The following is a 21,431-nucleotide window of genomic DNA, read 5'->3' as shown; positions in this document are numbered from 1 at the left end:
AATGTGGCCAAAGTATAATATATTTTTATGATATATTGAATATTTATTAGTAATATATTTGCATGGCTCAAAAATCAAAATAATATAAAAAAGCTGTATGCTCAGAATTATTTTTCCAACTCTTGTGCCCATCCACCATGTCTTATTTCAGAGATTTCCACTTATGTTATTGTTCTCATGTAGCCTTCCAGTGTTCTTGAAGCTAGTACAGGTAATATACACATATACTGTTCTCATTTCCTCCATCTTTATTACACAAAAGAAAGTATGTCTTATATACTATTCTTCATCTTGATTTTTTCACTTTACAATATATCCTGGCAATCTTTTTCATAATAGTACATAGAACTGAATCATTTCTTTTCCAACTACATATTGTTTAATTTTGTGGATATGACATGGCTTATTGTGGTGGTTTATTAATATAACCTGGCCACAACTTCTTTGACACTCCTCCCATTGAAAGATGAAGTCTTTGTGCCTTCACCTTGAATACAGGTGGTTTATTACTGCTTTGACCAATATATCATGGCAGAAGAGACATTAGATTTGACTTTTGAGACTGGGTCATAAAAGACCATATGGCTTTCACTTAGATCATCTTGTATTCTGGCATGTCTGACAGTTTTAATAATGACCTATGTCCTCATTAGGGGCTAACATCAAATCTAAATACTCATTTTGTTGAGCCTGGCAAAGTATTCTGTATAGAGAAGTAGAACAGGTCTCCTATGTTCTGTAAATCTGGAAAATGCTTTTGTTACAAAAGTTTTAAATAATTTTATATTAGTTTACAGAATCCATATAGCTCGGTGGAAATTAGTATTTATTTGGGAAGTGTCTTATGGTCTAAAAGATGCTTGAAAATCTTCTTACTTTAAATCTACTCACTATCATTTCTATATATTGTTTCTCCCCTGTCTGGTGAATCTCAGCACTTAATCTCTGAAACCGTAACACTTCGTCTTATAACGTGCCTTCCCCTAATCCCTCTGTAGAAATGACATGTTCAAACATCGAACAGTTAGGGGCTTTCTTGTATATTGCCTTAAAATCCATATTAAAATAACCAAGCTTAAATATCTTGACAAAATATGAAAAGAAGAAAGAGTTTGCCATTGCCTTTAGAAGCAAATGTTTAGAATAAAATGCCCTAATCAGTCACGTAGCACACACAAATATTAATACATTCTAGAGAGGAATAAAACATTGCATGCTAGTTGGGCTCCTGATTCCTAAAAGAACCATGTAACACTCCTTAATGTTCAATATACTATCTTTTCAACTTCCAAAAGATACTGGAAGAAATAGGAATTTAAGTGAAAGAGGGGCATTGCATAGTCCTTGGAAGTAAAAGAGTGAGGTAAGAAAGGATAATAAGCATCTACATTTTAAAGTTATAGATATACTTTCTTAGGTGTATCTAGATTCCTTACAGAGAATAATTGTGTCATAAAGCACAAAAGCCAAAGAGAACATAATATACCACTCCTTTCATAAACGTCGAAAACTGAGGCCCTGAGACGTAAAGTAACTATTCTAAAGTCAAACTGACCTTAAATGAGAGATAAGAAATAACTCAAGTCTCAGGTCCCAAGCCAAACAAACCAGGTAGTAGATCATCTCTGAGACTATGAAAGGATTTACTTACACGGTGCTTGAACAACTCACCAAAGTCCAGGAAAAGGAGTCATGCTTTTTGCTTTTTTCATATATATTTTTCCTTCTTACAGAAAAAAAAAAATTCCCTTTACAACAGCAACTGGGAAAAAGAAAAAATCTAGAAACGTGCAAAAGCAACACAAACTCTTTTGCATACCCCAACTCCTACTACCAAGAAAAAAAAAAGCAGACAAGGCTTCTCAAAAGAATAGAAAACAGCAGGAGCGATGTATTCCCTTTTAAGAGCTATTAAAAGGATGTCATTCCCAGTTCATTGAATACCTCTTAGTCATTATAAAAATAAAACCCAGAACAGCTGAGCACAAAGCTATATGCAGGGTTGTCTGCTTTTCCCCAAAATGGAAGGACTAGGGTTTCCATTTGGATCACTTCCCAGAGACTTGCTTATTGACCTCAAAGATGGTTATGAACATCCATCCGGCTAACTCTCCTCTCCAACATCTGTATCCATTTGGCTAACATCTGTATCCATCTGGCAAATCTTGTAAAATTTTTAACAGAATGCTCCTAAAAGTTTGACATTCCTGAAAAGAGTCTGCATAGTCCTTGGAAATAAACAGGAATTCCAGAGCATCATCCCCCACCAAACAGGGAAATGTTTTCAATGAAATTTGCTCTCCAACCCCAATGTCTCCTCAGACTCCAGACTTGTACATCCTACTGCCTACTCAACATCTCCAACTTTATTAAGACTAAAGGTATTGCAAACTCAACATGTCTGAAATGGAATATTGATTTCCACTGTCCTCCCCCTCACACACACGTGGCCAACTCCTCCTCCTGTGTGCCTACCCCTAGGTACAAGGTAGTGTACCTAGTTGGAGATTGGTGACTCCTTTCTTTCCCCTGATTCAATCCATCAGCACATCCTGCTGTTCTATGCTTAAAACACACCCTGACTCCAATCACACCTCAGTGTTTCCTTCACCTCCACCCTGGTTCTGGAACCATCACCTCTTGCTGCTTCTCCTCCTGCAGCCTCCTGATTAGTCTCATGTCTTATTAGCCTCCTCTCATTTTCCCCCCAATAATCCTTTCTCCAGACACTAAGCAGGATCATCTCCTTAAAAAGTGAAATGTTTTATGTCTCTCCTTTGCTCCAAACTCCCCCTGGTTTCTTATTGTCCTCAGGATACAATTCTGAATATGGAATAGAAAACTCTCATGGGCTTCCCTCGACTACACCTCTGACCTCTTCCACCACACTTCCTCTAAGTCACCATGCTATAACCCACTGTCCTCTTCATTTTTAAAATAGCAAGTTTTATTTATCCTTGCTTTTCCCATTGCCTGGAACACTCTTCCCCCAAATCTTCCAATGGCTGATTTCAACTCACTTTTCAGGTGTCTGAGTGACTCCGGTATAACTTTCTGAACACCCACATAAAACACTCCCCACCCAGACAGTTACTCTCTAGCCTCATATTCTGCTTTATTTTCTCCATTTTCAGAAATTATAATGCTTACTGTATGTATCTCTCACTGGAATATAAGCTCCCCAGCATCTGGAATAGTATAACAGGCACTCGAATATTTGAAAGGATGACTGAACAAATGAAACATTTCTTGATTAATGTTTTAAAGATGCTGCGTAGAGACAGAAGGAAATGTGGGCATTATAAAAGAGAGTAAAAAAAAATCCTGGAGCCTGATGCCTACAGAAAAATGGAAAAAGACTATAAGAGGAAATGGGCTTGTCACCATATTAGAAAGCTAGAAGCAGATATTGACCAATGTTTGGGCTCTTTTTTCACTTGAAAAGGATATGGCCTCAGTGAAGTAGATTTTGATTCAAGAACCAGTTTGAAAAAATTTCCTTAAATAGAGCATTAGCATTAGCATAGCACAAAATCAGGCTTCTCGTGTTCAGCAAGACGGTGCTTGCTCAGTGTCACAGTGGGTACACACCCTACTGGGGCCCCAGGGTAGGTTTAGGAAGCTACTCTCAAATATGCTGCATCTTTTCTTGCTCATTACAACAACCCGGCTTCCAGGGGATTTCAGAATCCTTGATAAATAAACTGAGAATTTAATCTAACTTTACAGTGAATTGTGCATGTAGTATGGGTCCCTGGGTCTTCATCATCTCTTCCTGCCAATCCACAGTCAGCCTTAAATGCTGCAAGGATGCAAAGACTTTGCCAAAATATGTTCAAGCTCTCTAACTCAGTAGAAGTCTAGTCTAGTGTAGAACATAGTTATAAGTGAACAAGAATTTACCTCCATATTAAACTCAGGCACCATCTAACCTTAGATTTCTCCAAGTATGGGACATAAGAGAATCATTAAAAATAAACCTTAGGTACTGCAAGATTTCTAAGAAAGAACAAGAGTATGTATTAAATATTAATAACTTATCTCTCAAACCAGGAGTCAATTTATTTTCTTTTCCTAGTCACTGAAAATATTTCCTTAACCAATTTCAAATTTACACTTTTTTAAAAAGTAAAACAAAGGTGACAGGGATATGGCAATGCCTTCTAAAACACAATTATTGCTTCATAGAAAACCTACATGTGTTTCAGACTAAACAAATATTAATCTGTTCATTGAAATTAAGCTGCTTTAAGGTAAGTTTGCAACTAAAATAAAGGTATATTAGACTATGATGTTAGATAGAAATGAATAATTCTTCAATTCTTTAAAAAGGACTTGAATATAAATAACTCTCTAAGGTCCCTAATGACCTCCACAATACTCAGTTCAAAAGAATTTTTGTCCTTATCTTCTTTGTTCTTTCTTGCAGCTTTCACATGATGACTCCATTCTTGAAGTATTTTCTGCCCCTTGATTCTGTGATATTATTGTCTCCTGGTTTTCTCACTGGCAGCTAGGTTCAGTTCCTCTATCTAATCATTAAACATGAGATTTTTTCAAAACTTTGTCCAGGCTCTCTCCTCTTCTTACTTTACTCTTTCTCCCTAGGTGATCTCATTTGGAGCTTCCCAAACTTTTTCACATTGAGGTACATACAGAAAACAACAATATTTGTATGGCTACTCTGAGCTGAAGGCCATGGCCTGAAGGCTTTAATCAATATCTTAGCACATGTATATTTCACTGAGGCACATCCATGGCACATTAGAGGGGCCCTGGGAAGCTCTGAATCAACATCCACACAGTTAGCAGTCACCAATATGCAAATAATGCACAATTTTATATTTTCAGCCCAGGCCTCATTTCTTAGTCCTACACTTGTAGATTTGATTGTCATATCTCTTCTTGGATATTTGAAAGCATCTGAAATGCAACATGTCTAAAACTAAGCTCATGATCAACGTTCCCCAAAACTTCGTCCTCTTCTGGTGTTCTCTGTCTTAGTGTAGGTAATCACACCACTGAGTTGTATGAGCCAGACTTTTAGGAGATATCCTTGCCACTTCTCTCTCACTCCTTTGTGCAATCCATCATCAAGTCCTGTTGAATACACCTAAACATCATCCCTTTTCTCTCCATCTCTACTACCACCTGAGTCCAAACTACCATCAGAGTTCACCGAATTTGCCTGAAATTATTACAGCAGTCAAGGAATCCATCTAACTGCAACTTCTCTAGCCAATCCTCAAATTCATTCTCTAATCTATAGAGTGATTAAAAAATAAGCAAGGCCGGGCGCGGTGGCTCACGCCTGTAATCCTAGCTCTGGGAGGCCGAGGCGGGTGGATCGCTCAAGGTCAGGAGTTCGAGACCAGCCTGAGCAAGAGTGAGACCCCGTCTCTACTAAAAAATAGAAAGAAATTATCTGGCCAACTAAAAATATATATACAAAAAAATTAGCCGGGCATGGTGGCTCATGCCTGTAGTCCCAGCTACTCGGGAAGCTGAGGCAGTAGGATCGCTTAAGCCCAGGAGTCTGAGGTTGCTGTGAGCTAGGCTGACGCCACGGCACTCACTCTAGCCCGGGCAACAAAGTGAGACTCTGTCTCAAAAAAAAAAAAAAAAAAAAAAAATAAGCAAACATCTAATCCAGGCATCCCTTTGCTTAAGGCAAAATTGCTTAACATGACAAACAACGATCTGGATGGATTGACTCATATTCATTGTTTTGGTTACCTATTGCTGCAGAACAAATCACCCAAAATTTTAGTAGCTTAACACAACAATTTGATGTTAGCACTCATGATTCTGTGGGTTACTCAGCCTCAGCTGAGTGGTTATCACCTAGAGTCTCTTATGCAGTTGTAGTAAGAATTTGGCTAGGGTTGGAGTCATCTGAAGACTCAGCTGGCCTAGATATCCAAGATGGCATCTTCACTCACATGTCTGAGGGATGATCAAGCATCTTTCTTTCCATGTAGCCTAGTTTCATGTTCCTTAAAGCATGGCAGTCTCAGTGTGTTCCGCTTCCTACATGATAAGTTACTTTTCCCACTTTACACTTTACAAGAGACCAAGACAAAAGCTGTAAAACCTCTTCTGACCTAGTCTCCAAAGTCATTCAACATATCTTATATCTTATTTTAGAAGTCAAAATCAAGTCATGGGGCCAGCCCAGATTCAAGAGGAGGAACTACAAGAGGGCTTGAATATCAGAAGACATAGTTCTTTGGAGGGGGAAGACAGTCTTTAGAGAATATCAACCACATTACCTCTGCAATCCCATTTTGCAGCACATTTCCTTACTACTGTTTCCACTTTAGCCACATTGGCCTTTCTTAAGTTCCTTGTATTTGCCACACTCCATCCTGCTAAAGGCTTTGGCCATACCACTTGCTTTGCCTAGAATGCTCTTGCAATCTCCCTTTTGCCAAGTTAACTCCTGCTCAACTTCCAGATTTCAATCAAGCTTCACAAAAGCCTCCTTGACTCCCTTAAACAGGTTAAATCTTAACTTATCCTCTCAAGGTACCGGATTCATTTCCATCACTGTCCTTATCAGCATTGTAGTTTGCATTTGCTTGTGTGATTATGTAATTTATGTCGCAATATTACCAGTACACTGGAAGAGGAGCCATGTCTGTTTTTCCCCTCCTATCATAGAGCTTGGCTAGTACTCAAATATTTATTTACTGAATGAACCAAAGAAATAAACTAAGTCAATCAAACTGTCTGCCTCTGGATATCAAATTATTTTTTCCTTTTATGCATTACAGTGAAGTATATAATCATATTCCCATATTTAATACATAGATAATTAGACAACCTGAAACATAAGGCATTTTCACAGAGGAAATCTTATAAATTTAAAGGTCATATTCTTTTGCCACATCATACCTACAAAATTATAGGAATGTAGGTACAAAGGAATCAATAAATATATGCAAACTATGTAAATCTTGTAATATTTCTTCCAATCCACTTTTAGATGAGCCTAAAACTGTCTTCAGTTTTAATTTCTATACCTAATCAGTAGCTGGCAAGTATACCAAATGAAGCACTGTAATCAGGAGAGAGGTGATTTCCTACTCTCTGCAGGAATACAGTACTGACATTAGAGACCACTAGAAGCATTCCACTTAGAAACCCAGGAGGATTGTTACACAGACCACACGTGATTTTTCTTGCACTAAAACCAGATGCATAATACTAACTGCTCCCCACTACATTATTAATAACCTGTCTAGAAATAAATACTCTACCAACTTTCAACCTGAAATGGAACATGTCATCTTGGGGGTGGTAACTAACATTCCTGTTCTTTAGAAGGTGACACAAAGAGCAAAGGGTTGGATTGGAGGAAATATTCACTAGTTATGGCTCTTAACTTTTTTTTTTAAATAAAAGTCTGAGTAATTACAAATCATATCATAAACTAAAGTTCATTATCAGAAAGTACATTCTATTTCTGATCTTTTGAATTCTAATTGTCAACTCTAATTGTTTTCAACTATTAAAAACATTTGGTCTAGTGACAGAATTTTTTTACAATCTGAAATAATTCAATCATATGTTTACTTATTCTTTCTTCCCACTACAACATAGCTCCACAAGGGCATGGGTTTGATGAGTCTTGTTCACCTACAGCAGCGCCAGGGACATTGTGCTGCCAAATGAATGAATGAATGAACGAATGAATGGTGGTGGTCTTCCAGAATTAGATCTTGTGTATTACTCATAATATTTATGAAGATGCTTACTTGTTATTTATCAAGAAAAGATAATCTGTCATAATGCAAAAATAAAAGCCTTTACTTCTCATTTATGCTTTTTGTTTCATAGGTATTATGCCATATGAAATTAGTATTTCAAAGTATTAATATCTAACCTGACTCATTCACCAGTTAAGAAAAAAATTTACTCTACCATAAGGCAGAAGGAGCTTTTTGCTAAATCATTGACTTTCTCTGGTTGTTAAAAGTTTTCCAGAATGAAACTACTTTTTTTCAGCGGCTGAACTGGAACTTGTATTTATTGTGTAGTTGAAGAAGTCCTGTTAGGTTAAACAAATATATTGCAAACAATAAAGAAGTCTACAAGTGGGTCCATGAGTGTGACCGTTTTTCATGAATAATTTAGCCACTAGTTGACTAAAACTACAAAAACATGGATCCAAGATAGAGGGCATGAAAACAGGTTATAGGATAGTTACGTCCAAACTGTCTCTTAATCAATTGTCAAATATTGTCATAAAATGCTGACTTGATGAAGTGGAAATACTAATAAGTTTGTAAGCCTATTCCATACCATACAATTCAGATAACAGTAAAATATTGATATCAAATTGGCCCATTAAAGGAAATCCTCCAACCTGGCATCCTCTGATACAAGTTTAATGCTGACCAACAAACATGACCCATGGGTTTTCTGTGAGTCTATTCCATTTTGTACCTTATTTCTCAAGCCACTGATCACATTAGATTATTTATAGCTAAACATATCTTTCCTTTGTCCTGCTTCTCGGTAAGTGTGTATTAGGATCTAGAGAGATGATTTTCAAGTTACAATGTGTTAAATGGAAGTTTTAAATACCAGGCAAGTTCAATCTGCTCTACAGCTGCTCCAATTCCAGGCTTGAACTTAGAAAAGTTGTGTTACAAGAAGCAGGACGTGCCTATATTTTCAAAACCATTAATTTTGTCTCCTTGGGTTCTTAAACTTCACTCACATTCAGCCAAAAAAGAGAGAGATGCACTTATGCTCCATTTGCAAGTGTCATTTTTGACCAATCTTCACTACCCTAAGTGGTTTTTTAAAGTCTTGCCTTCCATTTTCTATAACTCATGACTCTACTTTATTCTTTTACTATAGAAATCAATTAAAAGGCTTAGAACAAAGATAGATCTTTAAATAAATCAAATAGTCTGGTAAATAGACACTCCTCTTCCTTCTTCAGACCCCATTACCATTTAATCTTTTTTGATTCTATCTTGGGGAGAAAAATAAATAGAAATATATGCAGTATTAACTTGGGTTACTTTTTAAAAGTTAATTGCAATCTCACTCAGATATGCATTAAAAATACCGCATCTTCCCTTCTATCAGAAGTAAGGTTCTTCCTTCTCATTCACAACTAAAGCTAACACATGTTCCTTACAAATAGGAGTAATAACGGAGGGCAGGAATTTCAGACATGTTAGGAATATTGATCAACTGTAACCCTGAGAGAAGAGAGCACTGGTGAGTGAATAGGAGGAGATGCATATTTTTCCAGCTCAAGCCCTTTCAAGGACGGATGCCAAGGTGAGCAGTACTCCCGGTTTCTCAGCAACGGGAAAGGATTTGTGAATGATTGTGAAAAATTTGCACCACCTCCCAGCTGCACTTGGGGGGCTGCTCTGAAAACAGCAAAGCACAGCTTGGGCAATTGATGTCACATCCCGCAGCCCTGGATGAGAAGTGGTGAAATACACACACACCCGCCACCACCAGCAAAGCCCTGCGGTGAAGCTTTCAAGCAGGCATCCTTCTCCCCCAGCACAAGTGAGAGAGGCTCGCCCCCATCTCTGAGCTATCACTCCCAGGTCTTTATCATTCTAGGCTTTTTCCCGCACAGGAGAAAGGTCTACGCCGGCCTTACCTCTGGGGCTGGTTTCCTGCAAGTACGGCGGGGCGGTGGGAGTGACATTCCCGGACTGGGATGCCGACAGCAGTGGCGAGCGCTCGTCCACCCCGTCCGCGGCCATGACTGCGGCAGCGGCGGCCCGGGGGCGGCTCGGCCCGGGCTGCGGCCTCGGCGGAGGGGGCGGCTCGCGCTGCTGCTGTGCTGCTGCTGCTGCGGCCGCTGCTGCCGCCTCCGGGAGGGCCCGGGATGTGTCACAAGGCGGCAGGCGGGGCACGGGAGGGTGCGGGACGGAGGGGCGGAGGGAGGGAGGCGCGCGGGGAGGCACGAGGGGGCGGGGAGGGGAGCGCGCGAGCCCGAGAGCGGGAGGAGGGGAGGGAGCGCGGGCGGGAGCCCGGCCGGCCCGGGAGGAAGGGACGCTAGGACTGCCCGGGAGACGCGAGGAGGGGAAGGTGCCGAGTAACCGAAAGGGGGGAAGGGGTCCTTGGGATGCTGCGGTGACAAGTCTTTTCCTCTAAGAAGATGGATTTAAAAAAAAAAAAAAAAAGATCACCCTGATAGGGGCTAAGAGGAAAGGCCTATGACTTGATTACAGGAAAACTAGAGCAAACACAGATATCCAGTTTAGCTCTTCTAGGGAGGAGGGACTGATTCTTGGCTATCAAACTTTGCAGCAATTGTATGAGGAAAGCTTACTGCTGGGGTTATCAATTCCTTCTTAAGGGGTTCTTTTGTTACGAAATTATTTTTCAACATCTGTTGCATGAGTGTTGGCATTCCCTACGTTTCCTTGTTGATTTGTTAACAACATGACTGTTGGCATTACCTGCTGGGCGCTCTGATAACACTACCTTATTGGAACCATGCAGTGTGTTAGCTTTTACAAGTTTCATTTTACCAAATAGGTTGCCATTTTAGTTCTGTTGTGTACTATACTGTTCCTGACACACATGCAATAGTGAGGTTTCTGAATAACACAAGACAATTAAAAACAATTTTCTTGAGATAATGTTTTAAAATAATCTTTCACTTGTTAAGAGAATTACAAAAAAAAAAAAGCTAAGCACTAACAAAGATTCTTTGCTTGGCTAAACTTTAGTCAGGCTTCTGATACTTCTGCTGGGCCCATCTGTGCACTTGCTTGTAAAATCCAGTTTCAGCAAAGAACTCTACTAAGTTAGTTTAGCAAAGAAAAAACCCATTCTCGATATTGATATCTCATCAGCTTCCCTCATCCTCCAACATCCTCCAAGTGATATTTATCACCCTGGCCTGTCTCCAGGAAGAATCCTGTTAGATGGGTTTAGCCAGAATCCCTCTTACCCCAGATGTTTCCTCTTAATTTTCCACCCACTGATGCCCCCCCCCACTCTGCTCCTTGGCTATAAATTCCCACTTGCCCATGCTGCATCTGGAGTTAAGCCTAATCTCTTCTCCCCAATGGCAAGACCCCATTGCAGTGGTCCCTATACCTATCACGATGGTCCTGAATGAAGTCTTTCTTACTGTGCTTTAACAAGTATCATTGAATATATATATTTTTAAAGCACAGTTCTTGCCTTATTTTCTTTATTGTTTAGTTTATTTTTCATTTTCCTTTTTGGTAGTTTGCCATATTATCTTAAAGTGGTTTACATGAAACCAAAAACAAATCAAAGCTTTGAACATAACCAGGCACGTGGTTGTGCACACTTGTAGTCCCAGCTACTCGGGAAGCTGAGGTAGGAGGCTCCCTCAAGGCCAGGAGTTCAAGTCCAGCCTGGGCAACAGAGCAAAGCTCCATCTCAAAAAAAAAAAGAGTCTAACACAAACATGCCCAGATAAAAGTGGAATAAGGAAGTAGTCATGGTCTCAAATAATAATTTTACTGCAGTGATTCTTTGAGTCACTCAAAAACATTTATTGCTCCTTCACTGGATCTACAAAGATAACTAGGACATGATATCAGTCCTAAAGATGCCTGAGAAATAGCATAGTCAAAAACAAACTGAAAATGAGGCTGGTATTTCCAGCTGTAGATTTCAATGGGCATGAGGAAAAGCAGACTTCAGACATTTGAAACCACTTCTCATATTACATTAAGAAGGGTCCTCCTCGTTTTTTTGCTCTCTGAAGACATACTCTTTCTTCCAGAAAATTTCATTTAGGCACCAGCCAGAAATCCTAAAGGAAAATCAAATAATGATAATTTTCTCTTACAAAGCATCTTTTGTGGGTCAGTAGCATCAGGATACAATACAATACAAGGATCCCCATATGATATAACCCAAGGGCAATTATAGGTCTCTGGGAACCTGGAAAGTGAAGGATCAAGATGTAGCACTCCCTGCTACATTTAAAAATGAACAGTGCTGTTATTATCTTGTATCCTGGAGGCTACTGAGTTAAAGAAAATTATAAGAAGAATCAATAAAATGTCATTAATATAGTGTCCTAACATGTCACCTATCACACTTCATTGTGACAGTGTATTTGCTTTTCCATTATCCACCCACTACCCACCCTCCAACCCTAGCTGACTTTATGAGGTCAGAAACCATATCTATCTTATTCATGATTTATCTCCAGTATCTAGCACAATGCTTGGCCCATTAGTAAGCACTTGATATTTGACAAATAAATAAACAAATGAGTGAACGAACAGATCTACACAGTCCCAGAATCTTACTAAACAAATTGGCCCCCAAAATTAAGAGCATTTCTTGACTATTTGATAAAGATGACAGTTTGGCCATCTGACTGACCAATGTTTTTATTATTCCATTATGTCTCTGCAACTAAGGTTTCTTTTTTGCCCAGGTAATAATCAGCATAAAGGTTTTTTTGTTTGTTTTTTATTTCTTTATATGGCTTCTCTATCCATTTCTGAACTGATTTTAAGATAATGGCAATTGCTCTTCTTATACTATAAAAGGTGGTAAATAAACTAAGATTATATTTGCAGCAATGTCAACTTTCACAAAAAGCAAAAAAGTTTTATTAGAGGAGTATCACTTTATTGCAGTTTAAAGATCATACTGTGGCTTATGGTTACTCAATAATTGTCAAATAATACTCATCAATCCATGGTATTTTTATGATTATGGTATGTTGCCATCTCTATTCGTGAGATGAGCTAATTTGTCTGTTGGAATAAATGGTACTATAGAAACTGATAATATGGGAGATGTAATGTACTTAAGCTGCTGTTCTAGTTACCCGCTACTGAGTAACAAACTGCAGCAATACTCAGTGGCTTGGAACAACTTGAGTTGTTATTTTTCACGATTCTGTAGGTTGATTGGGGTGGTGATACTGTCAGACTTGTCTGCTTTACTCAGGCAGCTGCATTCAGCTGGCAGGTTTGCTGGGAGCTGGGCTCAGCTAGGACAGTAGGGATGGCTGGCAGCTCTCTTCATGGAGTCTTCATTCCAGCTTCTTCACATGCCTCGTTGTCTCAGAGCAGTATTCTACGATGGTGATGGTGGAAGCTAAGGGATCCCTAAATCCAGGCTCTGTGCCATTTCTTTCACATTCTTCTACCATGAGTAGCTTTCTTAGCCTGCCTCCTGCCCAAAGAAAATTGAGCACCCAGAGGCTACTTTTCATGATCAAAGGAAGTCACAAGGCCAGTGGAGGAATAGATTCCATCTCTTCATGGGAGGGCGTGATTGCAAGGCATGATTCATTGCACACTGTTATACAACAATCTACTACAGTCTGCCCACTGGTCAGAGTGGTTCATGTCCCTCTCATAGATGAACTATAGTATTCACTTCTAAGACCCCAAATCTCATTTAATCACCAAAATCAACTTTGTATATCTTGTCACCTCAATCAAGTCCAGGTGCACACAAAGTTCCTTGGGCATGATTCCACAGGTTCAGCTCCTTGGGTACAGCATCTGTGGGTCCAGAGACATGTGAACTACAAAGTATGTGCCCTTTTATCTCCCCCCCAACCCTGTCCCAACATTTAACAGTGGAACAGGAACAGGATAACAGCAGTAAAGGGGGGTGGGTAGCATTTTGAATAGCAGGTACATAGCATACACTGGACCACAGAACTCTGAAATCCAGCTGAGTACATGTCACCAGTTCGCTCGATCCCAGAGGCAGGGAATCCTCCTTTACTGGGACATAGTTCTAACAGGACTGCTGCCACTCCTTCTCCTAACCTACTGCTCTCCTCAGCTCTTGGCCCTTCCAACTGAATCTATGCTTTTCCATAAGAAATAGCTCCTGTTTGCAGGTGAGTAGCTTTCTCAGCCTGCCTTCTGCCCAAAGAAAGTTGGGAGCCCAGAGACCTCTTTCCATTTTGATCTGGCTCTGTCTATTTTAATCCAAACTGATGCAACTTCCTTAGAAATGTGTGGATTGCCAGTGAATCTGACTGGAGTTTCCCCATGTACCAAAAACCACAAACATAATTTTTTTTGAGACAGGTATCTCCCTACATTGGGCCACAGTTGAGGCCATTTTTAGAAGCCCCTTTATCTATTTAAGGAAATCTCCAAGTCACTGCCTGAGTCTCTCAAGGATCTTAAGTAGGGGTTTTATAGCCACATCTTTGATTTGAATTTTATCCTGAGGCCATTTCTTAGATTGAGAATCTTTTATTGAATGAAAGACTGTTTGGGGGCCCCTATATTTCCTCTAAATTCTATTGCAAATTGAAAGCTCCTTCTTTAGTTCACCTCTGTGGTAGGCAACGTAATTCCTCTCCAAATATGTGCACACTCTAATCCCCAGAACCTGAGAATATTTTACCTTAGGTAAGGTATTTTGCAGATACGATCATAGGGTGCAGACCTTCAGATGAGGAGATTATCTTAAATGATCCAGGTGGTCCAAACCTAATCCTGAGTCTTTAAAAGCTGAGAATCTTTCCCACCTGTGGTCAGAGAGCTTCAGAGAAGGATTTAAAGTGTGAGGAGGAGGACTTAACCTACCATTGCTGGCTTTGAAGATGAAGGAAGGAGACCAAGGAGTATGCATGGCCTCTAGCAGGTAGGAATGACCTTCAGTTTACAGCAGCAAGGAAACGTGTTCTATACCACAAAGAACTGGATTCTGCAGACAACTCAAAATGGATCTTCCCCTACAGCCTCTAGAAAGGGACATACATATCCCTGCTGATACTTTGATTTTAGCCTGATTAGAGCCATGTTGGACTTCTGACTTATAGAACTATAACATAATAAATTTGTGTTGTTTAAGCTGTTAAATTTGTCGTAATTTCTATGGCATCAATAGAAAATGCAAACTTTTTCTTGCATTACCTTATCAAACACAGCTAGAAGAAGCTAGTTGTCACTTTTTATATTATTCATGGAAATTAGTGAAATCAACAAGTTCATTAAGCACATTTCTACCTTTCAACTTGCTGCAGGCAACAATCAATTAGTCCAACCCTGTTCTCTAGTTTCCAATTGCAATTTCCTCCCTGCTCTTCTAGCCTCACTAACAGTTTCCTTCCACCCCTTCCAGCATTGGCCTGTGCCTGCCCCCAAAGATAATGCCATATATTTGGTGTTTTGTTAGAGCAATACCAATTGCTATGTTTATCTGTTGCTTTGTATTTTTACTACCAATTTCTGCTGGCTTTATCTGTTGCTTTGTACTTTCAATATCATGTTGTGTTCTTTATTGCTCTTTGTAAGAATTCACCATCCTAAAACTTAGTGGATTAAAATATCAATGTACTATAATTTTTACAATCTTGAAGGTTAACCAGGTAGTTTTCTGCCAAGTCTCCCCTGCACCAGCTTAGACAGATGCATTCAGCTGGTGGATCAACTGGGGACCGAGCTCAGCAGAGAAATCTGGTTGGCCGAATCTCTCTTTCCAAATGCAATTTCATCCCAGGTTTCTTCATTGCATGGCAGACTCAGGATAGGATCCCTGGTGGGCAAAAGCAGATGCTACAAGGCCTTAACAAGTGCAAGGTTACATCTGCCACATTCTGTTGGTCAGAGCAAGTCACAGGCCAGCCCATATTGAAGGTGGAGGGATACGTTCAGTCTTTTGATGGGAGGCATGGCAATGTCACATTCAGAGAGGCATGGGGTATAGGGAGGTGTGATTCATTGGGGGCCTTATATAGTGATCTATCACAGCTATAAACAATATTTCATGTAAGAAAACCATAGAGAATGGCAAAGGAGAGTTTTTCACAGGACATAATGCTTTTGGAAAGGCTTATATGAGATTCTAAAGTCCATCTGAGAAGTATATTATATCAAAATATGACTTCCACTTTCTAATCCTGACTTCTCTTTCTTCTCTGTGATAGAAGGAGCCCAGGCTTGGAAATCAGATAGAATTATATTTGAGTGGTGATCTTAGTTAAGCTAGTTTAACCTCTCTATACCTCATGCGTCTTAGTCTATAAAACAGAGATGATATTATACCTCCCTCATGGGGTATTTATAATAATTAAATGAGAAAATGTGTGGAATGTACTACCAGTCCTTGGCACATAGATTTGCCATAAATATAAGCTTTATTTTACCACTCTCCCTTTTTATATCTATTTGAAGGAAAACTAGGGGACAAGTGTTATTAAACTAAGCTAGAAGGACAATGAGCCAAAATATGTTTGTATTTTTAACTCATTAATCCATTTACATTTACCTTTCAGTTATATGGTAGGATCTCAATGTGTAGTCTGAGTGCTTAATGCAAAAACTCTAGGATACCTCGGCAGGCCTAGGGGGGTTGTATGTAGGCATGGGGGTCCCTAGCCCTTTGGAAATGCCTATTAAGGGGCCTGGAGGGACATTCTCAGGGTTAAGGAAACAAGGATTTAGAAATCACATGAAGGATGACATATGAATGCTCCTTTATTATATTCATATCCTGGAAAGTCAGGAAGCTGGTTCTCAGGTTAGGGAAACTTGAAGGGTGGGTACTCTATCAAGCCCAGGCTAAACAGCTTTACCTTCAGCTCCAAGGGATTTCAGTTCCATTTCCAGCAGACACAATAATAATCCTGAGAGAACAAGGCCACGTTCAAGAGTTGAAAAGGGTGCGACATTTTGAAGAAATAGTAAAGGAGGGTTGAAGGTTTAAGTGAGTCACAGAAGAGTCCAGGAAGGTGGACACAGGACTAGAGCCAGACAACAGCCTACCACAGCGCTAGCATAGCCTAGTCAGGTGATGCAGGAAGGCTAAGGTACGGATGAGGAATGGAACTAGTAGGGACCAGAAGGGATCCCATTTCCCTGTATTAGCTCCAGATATTTAGGGGAAAAGGCTAGACCATGTGGTTCTCTCCCAACTGAGCAGTTCTTTAGAGAGGGGCATCATCGAAGTTCTGCTGGCACTGGTATTAATATTATAGGAAAAAATCTCTGGAGAGCTCAAGCCTCTTTTCTTGGTGGTACAGAGTTCCGGCCTTTTGTGATCTTGTCAATCCTTCAAAGCCCTGTTCAAATGCTGGGGTAGGAATTAATTTTTTGCACGATACTTTTCACCATGATCTCATAACTTAGAAATAGTTTTTATTCTATTTGACATATATACATGGGCACAAACTACTTGTTTCCTTTATAGCCTCTAGGGTAGCACCACATACACAGTTGGTACTCAGTAAAGTTTTTATTTTTCAACTAATGATTCCTAGATTCCCCTGTATTATCTCAGTTTCATCAGCAAAATGGGGGTAGCTATCATACATCTCACTGGACGCTAATAAGAGGAAAATAAAATAAAAGCTCTACAAGCATCCCCCAAAAGAAGAGTGGAGTACAAAAGACTGAAATGAAAAATTCTATAGAGGACGTGTAACTTGATGTTGGGAAACTTTCTGTGTTATCCAAAACACAGCTAAGGTCCACACATGAGGACAAAGAAGCAATAAGTATGCTACATATGAAATCTGCAGATCTGGCCCCTAATTAACCACAATTACCCCAAATCATATAATCAATCAGAAGAAAGGGAAGGAGGAAAATAGGAACTATCGGAGTCTCGATTTGTTGGCTTAGGAGGTGCTGCCGTGGCTTTCCCCTGCCCCTCTCCAAAAAGCCAAGGGAGAAGGAGTCTAAGGGAGTCACTCACAAAGTCTGGGAGCATCTGAATAAAAAGGAAAACCAGCACCTCATTTTTTAGTTGTACATAAAATTAGAACACAGACTAGTCGATCTTCCCAAAGTATATGTGAACAAGAAAAAGAACTGGAGATTGATGGCAGGGCAGAGAGGCCCATGGCATAGCTTAGCTGTGACTTCGGCTTTGATGAGAACATGTGAGTTTCTGGTAGGCCAACTGAGCACCATAAAAAATAGCTGTGCTTGTGCCACCATGCTGACACTAAAAAAACAGCAACAAGAGCCTATGGAGTGTACCAGTATATGCAAGAGCCTCAGAGGGTTGGACAAGGTGAAGCAGGACATGATGTACTGGGAAGGCTCTTGAAAGAACTCAAATTTGTGTCTCCTCTAGAAATCTAGTATGCCAGTGCCTGCTATCAAGAGTGCATTGTCAATGAATAGTCAGTGTTGTCCCAAGAATTAGTGTCAAACAGAGGAAGGAAGACTATAATAGTGGCCCAGTTAGACCCTCTGATTCCTCCTTGTGTCCAGTCATGGGAGAAGCTAGAATCTAGAAGACAGAGGAAGAAGCTGAGGCCCAGAGGCAAACTGTGCTCTTGTCCCTAAGATAGGAAATGGGAAAGAAGTAAAAAGAAGATCACACACTCCATCCCCATTTCAGGTCCCTCAAGCCATGCTAGCAGGTGACCAAAAGGAGGAAATCTTTAATTTGCATAGGAAATTGGATTTTTAGATGGAGTGGATTTTTAATCACTGAAATTGACAAATAAATTATAGAATTTACTAAAGATGTGATGAATTGATAAGATATCTGCTACAGCAGACAATTGGGAATTTAAAATGGCCCCATTTGGGCAGTATTTGGAGAAAACTATAAACATTTCTACTTGTACCTCAACAAGTTCAGTTTATTTAATAACCTGTAGGTATACAGATATAAAAATATATATGACTGTTGCCTCAAATTCATGCTCTCCTTTATTCAAGCATTTTTGACTAATAAATATAATTATCTGATATTAAATGCTGAAGCTACAAGATGAGACAATATTAAGACAAACTATTCCTTCCTATGATGGAAGTAAACAAAATTGTAAGAAGAGGTTAGGAAGATTGCCAATATGTACTGAATATGTGACTACTTGTTATACTAGTCACCATTGTAACAAATAATTTTGGTCAAAAATACTTTTGCCTATATATGGGGAATGTCATCTGAACATGGTAAAATCATGGCATCTTAGTTTATAATGATGTTTCAAGACCCAAAACTGCTAGATCTGGTATGTAATTCAGCATTATAACTACTGCCTTGAAGGATCTGCAACAGGTACATTTCACTATCTCAAACAAGTTTCCCTGAGAAATTTATATGTATGTGTGTGTGTCTTAGAGTTAAAAGAGTTTTTAAAAAGTAATTTTATTCTTTACTGAAGCATTTAACCTTCTGAACTATGCATTTTTCCTAACAACAAAATTTGGTTTGATGTATTATTCTTACCACTTAGTCTCTTTGCTAGTGTTTCCAAGTTAACAGTCTCAACTAGAATAATATTCTCAGAGGTTATTAGTTCAACTCATTATATTTCCAGGATTTTTAGAAACATCTTGGGAAGAAAGCCCAGAAATATTCAATACCAGTTGTGATGGAAAAAAAGGTTTAGTTACTCTTTTTCTTTTTTTATAAAAAGGGTAAATACACCTGTGACTGAATTGTGCCATTCCTCCCACATTCACATGTTAAAGCCTAATCCCCAGTGTGACTTTGTTTGGAGATAAGACATATAGGAAGTCATTAAGGTTAATGAAGCCATAAGGGTGGGGTCCTAATTCAATAGCATGAATGCCTTTATAAGAAGAGAAACCAAAAAGCTTGTTTACTCACTCACTTTCTCCACAAGCATGCACCAAGGAAAGGCCATGATAGGACACAATGAGAAGGCAGCTGCCTGCAATTCAGGAAGTGAGCCCTACCAGAAACCAAACCTTGCTGGACCTTGATCTTGGACTTAGAGCCTCCAGGACTGTGAAAAAATAAATTTCTTTTTCTTTATGCAGTCTGTGGTATTATGTTATGTCAACCCAAGCTGACTAATGCAATCTGCAAAGAATAAGATTACTTTTTAAAAATCCATTTAGCCCTTGGAGACATACATACATACACACACACACACACACACACACACACACACACATGCACGCACAGACACACACACACACACACACACACACTTCACAGAGAGAAACCTATTTGAGACCATAGAATCAGTTGATGAAAGTAAAAACATAATTTAGGATGAGAAACTTCCTTTTCCTATGGTTTTAGAAACCAATTAGGTAAGAAAAATAACTGTTAGCTCTTTAGAAATTGGTATTTCCAGCACTTCCTCCTGTGAGATACAGAATCACATTCTGGTTTTATTTTCAGCTTTGGATTCCATTTTTGTCTAACTGACCCTTATGTGCATCACCCCAGTGTATTTAACCAGTCCTCTAGTTTTCAATGTTCCATAATTTTTGCAGTATTTTACTAGTCATTCATTCAGCAAATGTTTATTGAGCACCTTCTATGTGCCAGGCACTGTTTTAAAGGGATACAAAATCCCTGACCTCATTATAAAAGAAGATGGACAACACTCAGTTTAACAAGGATATATAATATATCAGATGGAGATAAATGTTGTGGAGAGAAGGAGGAAAATGGGTGGAGGACGTACAACGCTTTCTTACATGGAGGGATGAGGATCAGCTTCACTGACTCGAGCAGAAATGTGGACAGTAAACAGCCCTGGGGAGGAAGCCCTGGGGAGGAAGCATGCTCAGTACATGCAGGAACAGCAAGGAAGTCTGTGCAGCCTGAGCAAGGGAGCAGGGAGGGCAGGGTCAGGAGTAAGAGATAAGACCCGAACTGCTTGGCATGGACTATGGTGGGGCAGATCACATGGGGCCAGTTGGGCTTTTCCTCTGAGATGAGAAAACCACGGAGCTCTTGGAAGCTTTTGAGGAGTGACACGATATGACAGATATGACATGGGTTTTAAAAGGATTACAATGGCTGCTGCATTAAAATTAGATTATAGGTGAGAAAGAAGGAGTAGAGGTGGAAAGAGGGATCAGACTCTGGATATATAGTGAGCGTAGATCTAATACGATTTGCTGATGGATTTGATGCAGAGTATGAAAGACAGAAATCAAGGACGCCTTCAATCATTCTTTGAACACTTTAAAGTTTTTTAGTTGGAAGACTGGATCAAAGACTATACAAATCTTTAGGATATATATTTTCAAATTGTTTTTTGAAACCTGAGAAACATCTTTTACCCTCACTTGTGGTGTCTGAGACTACCCATTTCTTAGGGTAGGAAAATTACATGGTGTATTGTCGGTTTATTTAAAAATATTAATGGGTTAATAGGGAAATATGGGATAATATAATTTATTTAATTTTATCCTTCATGATTCTGAATATTATTTAATATTTTTATTGGTCAATGGTATTAGCCATTTTTTCCACTGGGGAGTTTATCTTTTTATCATTTAAAAATGTAATTATAATTGTTATTTAAAATTTTACTTATCTATCAATCAATAAAATTCATTCTCTTTGCCTTCCGGAAGCCCAGATAAACTAGATTTTCCAGCCATCCTTGCACTTAGGGGTAGTTAAATGTCCAAATTCTGGCCAGTGGAAGGTCGCTACTGGAAGTGACGAAGAATACTTGCAGACTTGGCCATGAAAACCTCTCATGTGATCTTCTATGCTCTTTTCTCTTC

General features: G+C 39.4%; 1 protein-coding gene across 1 annotated transcript in view; it reads right to left on the bottom strand.

Moving 5' to 3' along the window:
• PIP4P2 (phosphatidylinositol-4,5-bisphosphate 4-phosphatase 2) overlaps window positions 1-9,930 on the bottom strand; it is a 48,868-nt gene extending 38,938 nt beyond the window's left edge. The window contains exon 1 of the mRNA XM_045560903.1: window positions 9,641-9,930. Coding sequence (XP_045416859.1) covers window positions 9,641-9,746 — 106 coding nt within the window. The 5' untranslated portion in view covers window positions 9,747-9,930. The remainder of the gene's footprint in view (window positions 1-9,640) is intronic.
• Between the last annotated feature and the right edge of the window lie 11,501 nt (window positions 9,931-21,431).

This window comes from Lemur catta, chromosome 9 (genome assembly GCF_020740605.2).
Source record: "Lemur catta isolate mLemCat1 chromosome 9, mLemCat1.pri, whole genome shotgun sequence".
NCBI classification, from domain to species: Eukaryota; Metazoa; Chordata; class Mammalia; order Primates; family Lemuridae; genus Lemur; species Lemur catta.
This window is presented reverse-complemented; position numbering and strand designations above follow the sequence as displayed.